Here is an 11,784-nt window from a genome sequence, read left to right as displayed (position 1 = left end):
CAGCCGCCGCCGGCCCGGGGCCCTCCGCGGCCCGCGCAGCTGCCGCCCGGCGGGAGGCGGGGAGCGGGAACGGCCGTCAGCCCCAGCGGGCCGCAGGCGGAGGCTGCCCAGCTCCCGAGAGCTGCCGGCTGAAAGCTCAGGGGAGAGGAAATAGGAGCTTTGAGGGCACAAGAGAACAAACCAAGAGCTCTGGGTGCAACAGGCATAAAACAAATTACCAGGCAACGACAGAGCGAACAGTGACTCTGGGGGCGCGAGCAGGCAAAGGGCGGGCGCTGGGGCACGCCGAAGCGCCCAGACAACGCGGAGACGGGAGGAAGCTGAGCAGCGGCAGCGGCGGTGTGCCGCGAGGCGCCGGGGCGCGCCAAAGGCGTGCAGAGGGCCGGGCGCAGCCCGAGGCGCGAGCCGAGGCGTCCCCAGCGCGTCAGAGGGCCAGCGCAGGGCTCGGGGGCCGCGCAGCCACTAGGGTCGCGTGGTTTTTTCTTTTTTTTTCCTGGCTTATTATGGTTAATGCCACTTAGTGTATTAGGCTCCAGACCCCGGAACCTAAATCCATCGCTTTTCCCTCAAGCCTCAGCAGCGGGCGGCGCCCGCGAGGCGCAGCGGGCGGCGCAGGCGCCACCTTCGCGCCAGGCAGGCGCGGAGCCCGCGCTCGGAGCCTCCGCGCAGGCGCCCGGAGCCACCGCGGCCGCCCAGGCTCGGCGCGGCGCCGCCATGCTGGCTGCGGGCGGAAGCGCCCCGCGCCCCGCCTTCGCTTACCAGCGCGGCCGCCGCGGGGCGCCGCCATGAGCCCGCCTACCATCGAGTCGCCGGGCGGGGCGAGCCGAGAGCGGCGGCGCTCGCCGGGCCGGGGTGAAAGGTCGGAGGTTCCGCCGAGGGAAGATGGTGGCGGCGGCGGCGCTCCGCGTGGTGCGCTGCGGCGGCAGCCAGCTGCGCGGCGCCAGGGCCGTCTTCTCCGGCGACGCCAGGCGAGCGGGGGCACGGGGCGAGGGGCGGGCGGCCGGGCCGGCGCGGGTGCGCCCGAGCGCCCTGACGCTTTTCTCCCGCCTCCAGGTACCTGCTGTGCACCTCGGGCGACTTCGTGAAGCTGTACAGCGTGGCCACCGAGGAGCCGGTCTGCGTGCTGCAGGGCCACGGCGACCTGGTCACGGGCATCCAGCTCAACCCCCGGAACCGCCTGCAGGTTGTCGGGGGCGCGGCGCGCTGTCGCGGCGGGCCGGCGSTGGCTCGGGGTCTGAAAACGTGGTGGAGGCGCGTGTTTCTCCCAGATCTCTTTGGAAGGGTAAACACGCGTCTGCTCAGCAAATGCGAGAAGCCTCGCGTGAACTGCAGTTGTTGGATGATTTTCTGGCTGTGAAAGCGCCAGATTTTTGTGGTTTCCGTGACGGAACCAACAAAAAAGGCATTGGGAGAAATCAATAACGCGTACATGTTGGCATTTCCCTCCATTTGCTAGGTCCGTGCTAAGATGTGTGAGGCCCCGTTTCACCATGTGCCGGGGCTTTTCTTTGAGAACTGTAGGTGTGAGGCAGGAAAAAAACTTAGAGAAGCMCAAAAACAGCTAAGGGGTGGACACATGCTAGAGTCATGTCAGAAACAGAYACAGATTTGACTAGCTCCTGCTATTTCCCAGTTGCCTTTTGGCTACTGGCAGCCTGCCTTTCCTGTTCATTGCTGCTCCTGTTCTGGTTCTCAGGTTTTCTGCTCWTTTTGTTTATATATAAACAAGAACTACATGCAGGGGCAGACTGCATCTGATGCACAGGTTATGTACATCATGTAAACAAAATCTGAAGCAAATGTAAATAAACACTCACGTACTAGGTATGTGTGCGTACTCCATTAGTTTCAAGTGGCTAAACAGAAATACCTATGGTTTCTTTCATATTTTTTGAAAACGTATATTTCAAACTAGAGTAATAGTGTTGTATTTACTTTACAGTTTTCTTCACAGGAGGCAGTTCRTAGCCTTTCTGTGCCCTATATTTTTGAAGTTCCAGTCATTCACATCATCCAATCCATTGATCAGTTCTTCGAATTCAAGTTCTGATTTTATGTCAAATTTGGCCATGATGTATTGATTTGTTTTAATTTATGGTTGGTTGGTTTGTTTGTTTTCCCCCTTTCTCAGCTTTACTCTTCTTCTCTTGATGGCACCATTAAGCTGTGGGACTTCATGGATGGGATTCTCATTAAAGTATGTTATTCCTGTTTTGTACGTTTCAAAATTGTTCTTGACTCAGTGATATCAAAGCAAGATTTCTGCAACTGTTAGTCTGTATGGTCACATCATCTGAGAGCTGTTGTTCTACCTTTAACACAGTCTGAAAACCATGTCTTCATGGAATAAGAGAAGGCTGCAATGAATGATATGTGCATCACTACAGAAATTTGTGGTGATGCAAAATCRTTTGGGAGGAAAGACAGGATATGCGCTGCCACTTTAAGCTTCTTGCTATAGTACAGAGTCCAATGTAGCTCTTAGGGAATACACTGCAGTTTTGAGTTATGCCAATAGAAGTTGACATGATGGGTTGAAAATGTGAGCTGCTAACTGTATCCTGTTGTTCCTCTTCTCTGCTAGAGAGGCAATAAGCTATGGACAGCTGTTCTACTTTGAATTAAGAGTAAAGTACCTTTAGAGTTTTCACTACAACTGATGTCTCATACTTTGTACTGTTTAATCTTATTTGTATTACTTCTTGATAGAATAGAATTCCTCCTCTGTGTCCTAGAATTGAGAATTATAATTAATACAGCATGGTTTATGCTTAAAATAATTTATGAACGTAAATGTTTCCCTAACTGTAAAAATGGAGCATTACTGATTCTGTTGAAAGTCATATGTTCAAATATAGTAATTGTTGGGTTTATGTCTTTGTTTTTCCATCAGACTTTCATTGTAGGATACAAACTTCTTGCATTGTATGCACTTGCTGATTTTGAGGACTCAGTATTTGCTATAATTCCAAAGAGTGGTGAAAGAGGTATAGTACTATTAACATCTTTCTTTATAATTTAAATGTTTTTTACATTTAAGCTACTCTCATGTCAGTAAACAGTATGCGCAAGGAGATTCTTAAGGGATATTTTAAAGATAATATATTAAAGTCTTGACAGGTGTTCGTACTATTGCATTTTGTTTCTTGAAACTGTTTTCATTCTAAATGAGATCTATTTTTATATTTGACTAGAAGAGTGCTTAACTTCACTTTGGAACTTCACTGTATGTATCTGATACTGTAGATGCAACAAATCTTTAAGCAGGGCTTACCGTAAAGTAGGGTGCACTGCAGTATTTGAGACTGCTTTCCCATCTTGAGATATTAACATAGGTAGACTTGTCCAATTTAACTACATGCCTGTTTTTTTTCCTACAATTTTATCTGAGAAAAACATACATGTAACTAGACCTACTCTTGCTATATTTCTGCTAATGTCATTTCAGAGCAAGAGCAAATATTACATTATTTTGCTTGGTTTCTGCTTTACATTTACACTGGAAAACTGTTACCTAGCCCTCAACCTTGAATATTCAAAACATCTAAAACAATTTTTTTAAAATGTGTTATGAAATTTTTCATTATGTATCAAAAATATTGAAAGATACAAACATTTTGTTTACAGTAGAATCGATGCAAATTTCCTTTGTAAGAGGCATATATAAACCTGATTATAAAAGACTTTTGGTAACGTGTTTTTCTTCGGTCAGATTCATTCCAACTGGTGTCAGTTAAGCTGACAAAAACAGCAGGCCAAGAAGTGGAAGCCAAGGAATTGTCTGTGATTTTGGATGGTGTGGATGAGTCACCCAAGCATACTGCATTTGGAAGAGAAGTATATTCACATTTTCAATTGTTGGGGTTTTTTTTCTCACAGATGGGCTAGATACTGTTTATTTTTTTTATACAAATACAGCAACATTTAGACCTGTTAAATAAAACATTAAAAAATATGAATCTTTCTAGCGTAAGTCTAGTATGAATACTAGCTTTTAACTAACTTCTAAATTATTGATTTTAGAAAGGCTACCTCAATAGACTTAACTACAACAGCACTTGGAAACAGCCATGATATTTGATAGAACAATACAGTAAGAACTAAATTTATTGAATCACCAAAAAAAAAAAAAAAAAAAAAAAAAAAANAAAAAAAAAAAAAAAAAAAAACTCAAAACATCCAGTAAACAGTGTGGAAAAGTAAGAAGTGCCAGAAAAACAATCTAGTAAGATATGCCTATTTCCCTTCAAAAGATGATAATCATAACTTCTATGCAGATCTTAAAATACCTTTTGATATTGAAGGTCTTAAATAAAAACCTTGTGTGCTGGTGGTAAATCATACTTTAAAAGTACATGTTTATCTTTGTTTTGCTCAGATTTCAAATTAAAGTCTTTCTTTGTTTACAGGAATTGATTCTGTCCTATTTACAATAGCAAGTGAGAAGGGAAAAAATAAATTTTTAGTCTTTAGTTGCATACGTCTCCTTTTTCCAGTGGAAAAAATGCATTTAAGATATAGGAATGGATGATAGTAGGGCTAAGGCTGGATGTAAGTCTCAGTACTTCCTTCTGGTGTATGTGTTCATCTGATTTCTGCCCAGACCTCTTACCCCACTGACTGACACAAATGAAGTTAAATGAATCTTTATGCCAAAAGACATATSCTTTAAAAAATGAAAATTTGAAAGGAATGTGTTTGTTTAACATCCGTTTATATCTTATCTCTGTTAAATACTTTGTAGGAGCTTTGCTTGATTTCTACCCATGCCCCTTTCATAATAACACAATCTATATGCCCTAAACTGTTGTTTTGCTATAACAGGGTGAATATGTGGCATCTGTTAAAGAGGTTAATCTCCAAGTTTATTTTTTTAAAAGGAAACAGGTGAACAGGTAAGAGTGAGTATGTTAAGTATTGCTTAAATATATAAGTGTTTCTATTAACTGATGATGCATGCATGCATTATTTTATATTAGTCAGCAATGTTTTGATTTTATGCTGGAGGGATGGTTCCATTCTTCTATCTGAGATCCTGCCAAATAATGCAGAATAATTAGAATTAGCTTTATATTTATTTTGCTCACTCATTTGTTAGCAAGCTTTCTTTTTAAGATCACACAGAATAGAGACAGGTTTCTGCAGTCAGCGTATAAGAAGCTTCCTTTAAATAGGCAGAAAGCTCAGCCTTTTTGGTCAGGACCAAATCAGGACAGGGAGAAATGGGGAGGAAGGGAGAGGCAGAGAGAGAGAGAGAGAGGTCCTGCAACTTGATTGAAGGCAAAGATAAAACAAAATAGGAGAGGAAAGGAAGTCTGTCATTATTTTTGGAGGGCATATATAACAACTTAGAAATATTAACTTTAGAGATTTATTTGGTTTTGCTAGTCAGAAGTATTTTTACGTGCATTTTGGCAAAAGCTGATATCTTTGAAGCTTTTTAAAAATAATTTTCATTCAGCTAATTAGAGTTACTTCCCTGAATTTTTTGAAGGTTTTCTTTAAGTGCAGCAAACACAAAGGGTGGAAATAATCGCTTCACTTGTGTGGCCTGCCATCCTAAGGAGGACTGTATTGCAACTGGCCATGGTGATGGAAAGATTCGTCTCTGGTATGCTCATTTTGGTTCAGTTGTGTACCCTATAAACAAACAAGACCATAAGAATTAAGAGAAATGTGAACAAAGYAGTCCGATTAGTCCTTACCGTTGCTGCTGTCAGAAGCCATTACAAGCAAAGAATGGCAAGCGCTGTGGGTTTGCGCTATTGAAGTTGACTTCAGGGTACAGCTTCAGTTTAGTGTCAAATGGGAAAATATTCCTATTAAACCATGCTCCACAAATCTAAATTGTACTTGGAAAAAGTTGCACAGGGGCAGTTAAAGTATCTCTCTGACAGGTAAGTGGAGTTGTAGTGAGAGCATACTACCAGAATTGCACAGTTGAGGATCAGCTTGCCAAGCTGTTCTGCAGGTCTAAGTTGCACTGTACATCTAAGATGTACAATGTGCATAAGAAAGACATGCCACTCCTCCGGAAAGCTTCTAACATGTTGTCTTTGCTCCCTTTTGCATCATTCAAGGGTATAAGAAATTGTAGCCTACAAGTTACAAGAGAGGATAATATACTTGATTCAGTTTGATATTCCCCCTCTTTTGCTGTGTTGTCAATGATCCTATGCCTTTAAGTGTTGTTCTAAACTACGTTCTCTCACCCATAGGAGGAATTTCTGCCACAATAAAGAGTATACGTTCTCCACACTGCACTGGCATCATGATACAGTCATGGATCTAGCTTTTTCTGTAGAAGGTTAGTACAGAAGTCTTTCAGAGCCGAAGAGTTGGGAAAACACAACAATCAGTACAAGTTTGGGTTCGTCCACTTTAATTTCTAGAATTTAAAGATGTTCAGGAAGGATTTGAAGTGAAGATGGAAACAGTTGCGGCTTTTTTGATACTATTTTGATCGGCAGGCATAACATCAAACATCTGTCTTCTGCGATAGAATGTAAAATCTAAACCTGCTCTTTTTTTTTGTTTCTTTTTTTTCCTCCCTCCCTCCCCCTTACCAGCACTTAGGAGTTCTTGCCAAAATCTGTTTGAATCCAAATAAAACAAGCCAGTCCTACCTCATCTGAAATCTAGTGGCAAAAATCCAGTTAACTTTTGTGTGAACTTATTCCTTATGACCTTCTTACTCTAATTCAACTATGTTCTAACACAAATGCTCAACTGACTCAGAATTAATGGGATTTATTACTCCCAAATCAATGTTTAAATCCTATTGTGGGCACAAGCTTTTGTTATTTAATCAAATTTCTCCAGCAATTTAACACAGGAAAATGAGAAGCACACACAGAGATATTTCCCAGGCTAGATATGAGGAATAACAGTTTCGTTTATGACACAGTTGAGGAAAACTTTTGAAACGGAAGTTATATGTCTATCATTGTAACACATATGCTGGTGATATTTTTATAATATAAACTCTAACTACACATTTATTGCCTGAAAAGGAACCAGCCTGCTGAGTGGAGGAATTGAATCTGTTCTGGTTCAGTGGCACAATGGATCAGACTGTAAGAAGGATTTCCTTCCTCGCTTGGGATCTGCTATTGAATACATCTCTGTTTCATCTGATGGCACTTCATATTGCACCTCACACACAGACAACAGTAAGCCCAAACATATTTAAGTAACACATAATGCAAGACAGAGTATGAATCTGTATAAGCTCTTTGGTATTTTCAGATGAATTAACTAGATATTTCCAGTCAACACTGAATTTGTACATAATAACAGATGCTTGAAGCAATTTTTTGCTCTTTAATCAGTTCTGTGAATTAGCCTGAGGACTGCTGTAATTTAGCTTTTTTTCTCAATTTAAGAAGTGTCTTAAAATTATAAAAGGATGGAAATAAGGAGTTGGCTTTTCAAGCTTTTATTTCAGCGTGTATATTTGATTTGTATTTATAGTATTAAGGATAGGTGATTAAGATCTCTTCCTTCTCCCATGGGATGCAGTTGCGTTGTGGAAGCCTTTATCTGGTCTTGTAAGACTATCTGTTTTTTCCCCTTCAGGAATTACAATAATAAACAGCAATCTAAGATTTTCCAAAAGTATTCAAGGACTAATCAAAGGTAAATGCAATAAAATCTCTCTTCCCAGTTAATGTGCAGAGTATGTCAGTTCCCATCTTAGGCCATTTGTCATCTCATTTTATTTCCAGGTAGGCATGTCAAGACTGGTCTGGTGGTCGATCCCAGAACTAAAGCTCTGGTCCTGAATGGAGAGCCTGGCCACTTGCAGTTCTATTGTCTCCAAAGCGACAAACAGCTCTACAGTGTAAGTTGGATGGGCTGGTGCCAAAATTCTGACTTTTTCAGACAAATAACTTATGCAACAGAATTTCTTTGAAGAATTTTATAGCAAGCAGGGAAAAAGGCAGCATCTATACATTAGACTGGAATCCAAGCTGAGGAGTTTCCAGCTTTATCACAGATTTCTGTTACTTATAAGCATACCTAAATGTTAACAGTTGAATAAATCCTTAAAAACAATGTCCTGTTCCTTTAAATGTCAGTTATTGCAAGTTAAATGTCAGTGTCTCTACGTAAAATACCTCTTTACCTTATTTTTTTTCCATGCTTGCCTTATTGTGGAATTTTCAGGCCATAATTCAGCTTTTCCTGACTTTCTTTCCCAGTTAGTTTTCATCAGTGCTTTCAGAATATCCTTTCTGCAGTGTTTTATGGATGATATACGTCTCTACGTCTACACTTGAATTTTGARATTTATTTTTGGTCTTGTTATTTTGCAGTTAGATATTGTGCAACAAGAATACATCCATCAGGCAGGTCTAAACCAGCTTGAYTTAGTAAAAGTTGCATTTAGTGCACAAGGAAAGTGGTTAGCAACAGTAGAAGAGAGAGAAGCAGCAGCTGACCTTGAATTACAGTTGAAGCTATGGGTCTATGATGAAGAAACACAAAGGTAATGATACAACTTTAGAGCTGGCCTCTAGATTTCAAAATCTATTTCTTAAATGTTGTGCAAGTATCTGCATAAGCTTTGTCTTGCAAAGATAGTTGTTTGTTTGTTTGTTTTCAAAATCAACTAATAAAGTTGAGGGAAGACCGTTGGAGGGGTTTACAATACGCACCATTTTTTCAGGTCTGAAACAAACCCTACAAACTTTGGAAAAAATTGCTGTGAATTTAATCTGTATTATTTCCTTTGCTAAGCAGATAAGGGTATTTGAACTTTGTGGTTTGAATTCGTGTATTTATTTGATGTTAAAAATCAGACTTGACGGGGTGTTTTTATACCATGTTCRGTTTTCCCAGCTCTCCAACCTATTGCTGATCAACTAGTCTTTCTAGGGCACAGAAAATTATGACTTTATTGTTTCTTCTTTTGCTAGCATATGCCTCTGTTATGGCTAGCCACCATTTTTCCTGATTTCTTATTAACTGGAACGGTTAGGTTTTGGTTATATTCTTAAAGAAGAAACAAAGCAAAAAAGAAAAAAAATGGTGCGGTAGCTATGTGATTGGTTTTCTAAATACTGCAAAGTTCGCCTAGAGTTCAGGCTGAATATTTCTGAGAGTGACGCTTATTTAGTAGTAGTCTKTTCTCAGTGCTGGGCTACAATCTCTCTTGATATATGGAAGTGAAATGGTAACACTGATCTGTAAATGAGATGCCATATATCTGATTAGACTGAAATTTTGATTCCTTCTGCCCCTTCTAGAATGATCCTGAACTGAAATCTTTCTCAAGTTCCAAAGAAATTAAACAGCAAACTTCTTTTTTCTTTCCCTGTAGCTTTAAACTGAATACTAGAATAAATATGCCTCATGAGGACCACATAACCGCCATGTGCTTCCGTGACACAGATGAATTGGAAGATGACTCTCCAATGTTGGTKACAGCTGGCAAAGATTGTCTGTTTAAGGCCTGGGTGACAGTAGAAGACACTGATCCTGAGGGTAATTGTGGTCAAAATACAGCTTACTCGCCATGCTGTAGAAATTCCACCTCTTTATTTGATTCTTTCATAACTAGTCCCTCTAGTCCCATGCATTTATATACTTCTGCTGTTGCACAGAGTAGTCCACTCTACTGAGGATTCCCAGTGATGAAGTTCTAGCATAGTTTTTTTTTGTTTGTTTGGTTGGTTTTTTTGTTATGGATAGATACATATTTTTTTAAACAGCAAAAAGCTTCCCAAACCTGTCGCAGAAAAGAGCGGCAGCCTACACTCATTATTTAAAGGATTGCTTATGATCGTGACTTTTCCTATGCTGAGAAAGTGCTTTTTTGTTATTCCTGTAGGTATAGTCTTTTTATTCAGAACTGCTTAAGGGAGTAGGATGCAGGAAGATGATACCCTGGCAAGTTTCTATTTACAGCAAATTTCTCATTGTGCCTCTAGGTGGTGCTATTTTAAAGAAACAATTATTTTGTGGCTTTAATACAGTTAGTCCTTTATATAAAGGATAATGTAGTATAGGGTGAACTAATTTTTTCTCTTTCCTCATCTGATTTCTGTTTTTCAAAATCATGGTGTACAAACTTACTTTTATTGAGAAAATGTATGTTAAATGGTAAGAACATCTCTTTGCTCCTGATTAACTTTCTCATTATTGGTAATTACTATGAGATAGTTTAACATGCTGGCAGGTTAATCAAGACATGAAAGCATGCTGACAGGTCACTATGTGATCCTCATTTTTACATACAGAAACAAGTACTGTTGGAATCAAGTGCAAAGTGAGTTTATATTTTTTTGGAATACTCCGAATACTCTAAATGCTGAATCTACTTCTGGAGTGTTGGGGGGTTGATGGGGGTTTGTTTGTTTCTAATGTAACACTTGCTTTCGGACAGCACAGTTGCCACAGTTTGCAAATTAAACGTGAATATTGTACCATGCCAATCTAGGAGTCACCGTTCAATTGCAAAACTGAGGATAAAAAGAAAGCTTATTACATATTTCTTGTTATAGAATAGGAAAGATTCCCTGTGCTTAAACTTGTAAACCTTCAGAATGAAAACTCTTGCTTTTGAGCTTATTTTGCAGCTATAATAGTTGAATTCTTGCTTTCTTCATGTTTAGACTTGAACCAACTTAACTAGTTTGTTTATTTAATGCAGCACAGCAAAGTGTGAGTTGGAGCTGTGACTTCGTAGGCAGCTACCACGGCTACCAAGCTACTAACTGCTGTTTCTCAGAAGATGGATCTTTGCTTGCTGTTAGCTTTGAAGGAATTGTCACTGTATGGGACTCAGTTACATGGGATCTTAAGTGTACATTTTGCCATCCACCTGGAAAAATAAGGTATATTTTCCCCTCTGTTTTTTTTTCCTTTCACTTGAACTCTCAGAACTAAAGATACTCAATTTATAGCACACTAAGCTCTTGTACAAAAATACTGCATTTAAGTTTTAAGTTCGTATGCAGAAGAGACTGTTAATTATAGTGATTTTTAGGTGGTTGATAATTTGGTCTTAAAAATAAGTAAATCAGACTGAGCAGTTTCGTATTTTTTTCTTGCTTGTTACTGCTATACCTCCAGTACTCTTATATGCGTCTCTGGATACACAGTGATATGTTAATAGCCTTTCTTCCCAATTAATCTACGGATGAATGAAGGGACTGTAAACATAAGTAGAAGAAGCTCCTGTTTTACTCTTCTGTGTATGCATTGAAGTAGAAGTAATACTGCTAAGCCATAAAGCTATGTTGACATTATATATGTATTTTAAATTACAGAAAATATCTTGATCTGTGCTCATTTTTGTTGGAAATATGTATTTGTCTGGCAGACTATCGCTGTATCTTTTATTGTATGCTCTCATAATAAAAGACATCGTGAGTGTTGAGATGCTGTTCTGATGTGTAAGGATAACGTGAGAGGAATGGCATAGGCTGATAGTAGTGATAAAAGACTTAATAGACCAGACTAAGTATTGAGCTTCCTAGGCAGATATAAAGCAATTTCTAATCCAAGGAAATTATTTTTCTTATAATAAATWGGTGATCTCACTTGTTTATGTAGTCAATCTGTGCCAGATCTTTGTATCTAAGTAACTCCTGAAAGAGGAAGATGCTACAAACCTACTGTAGCATTCTTTTTAAGCATTAAGTTTTGGAGTTTTACCTTACTGCTTCTCAAAAACTTGCTTCTAAAAGTTGGTACTGTAGTAATGTTAGAGATGCCTACTTTAGATGTTTTCTGCAAACTCTAATATAAAACTGAAAGCAAAACATCATGCAGCCA

General features: G+C 39.8%; 1 protein-coding gene and 1 long non-coding RNA gene across 3 annotated transcripts in view; one reads left to right on the top strand and one right to left on the bottom strand.

Moving 5' to 3' along the window:
- Positions 1-811, bottom strand: part of LOC146600510 (uncharacterized) — an 8,531-nt gene extending 7,720 nt beyond the window's left edge. The window contains exon 1 of one of the 2 annotated variants that reach the window (XR_014897837.1): positions 760-811. This is a non-coding gene — a long non-coding RNA (uncharacterized LOC146600510). Of the gene's footprint in view, positions 1-218; positions 486-759 lie in introns of those variants that run through there. The other variant, XR_014897834.1, reaches the window with a different exon arrangement.
- WDR75 (WD repeat domain 75) overlaps positions 812-11,784 on the top strand; it is an 18,089-nt gene continuing 7,116 nt past the window's right edge. The window contains exons 1-14 of the mRNA XM_085321621.1: positions 812-968; positions 1,054-1,183; positions 2,132-2,197; positions 2,894-2,987; positions 3,713-3,837; positions 4,825-4,895; positions 5,495-5,611; positions 6,219-6,307; positions 7,014-7,172; positions 7,579-7,638; positions 7,728-7,843; positions 8,319-8,491; positions 9,326-9,489; positions 10,658-10,841. Coding sequence (XP_085177747.1) covers positions 883-968; positions 1,054-1,183; positions 2,132-2,197; positions 2,894-2,987; positions 3,713-3,837; positions 4,825-4,895; positions 5,495-5,611; positions 6,219-6,307; positions 7,014-7,172; positions 7,579-7,638; positions 7,728-7,843; positions 8,319-8,491; positions 9,326-9,489; positions 10,658-10,841 — 1,634 coding nt within the window. The 5' untranslated portion in view covers positions 812-882. The remainder of the gene's footprint in view (positions 969-1,053; positions 1,184-2,131; positions 2,198-2,893; positions 2,988-3,712; positions 3,838-4,824; positions 4,896-5,494; positions 5,612-6,218; positions 6,308-7,013; positions 7,173-7,578; positions 7,639-7,727; positions 7,844-8,318; positions 8,492-9,325; positions 9,490-10,657; positions 10,842-11,784) is intronic.

The sequence above is a fragment of the Rhea americana genome, unplaced genomic scaffold (genome assembly GCF_003343005.1).
Source record: "Rhea americana isolate MKP2758 unplaced genomic scaffold, rheAme1 scaffold_12, whole genome shotgun sequence".
Lineage (NCBI taxonomy): Eukaryota > Metazoa > Chordata > Aves > Rheiformes > Rheidae > Rhea > Rhea americana.
Note: the sequence above shows the minus strand (reverse complement) of the source record. Positions and strands in the feature narration are given on the sequence as shown.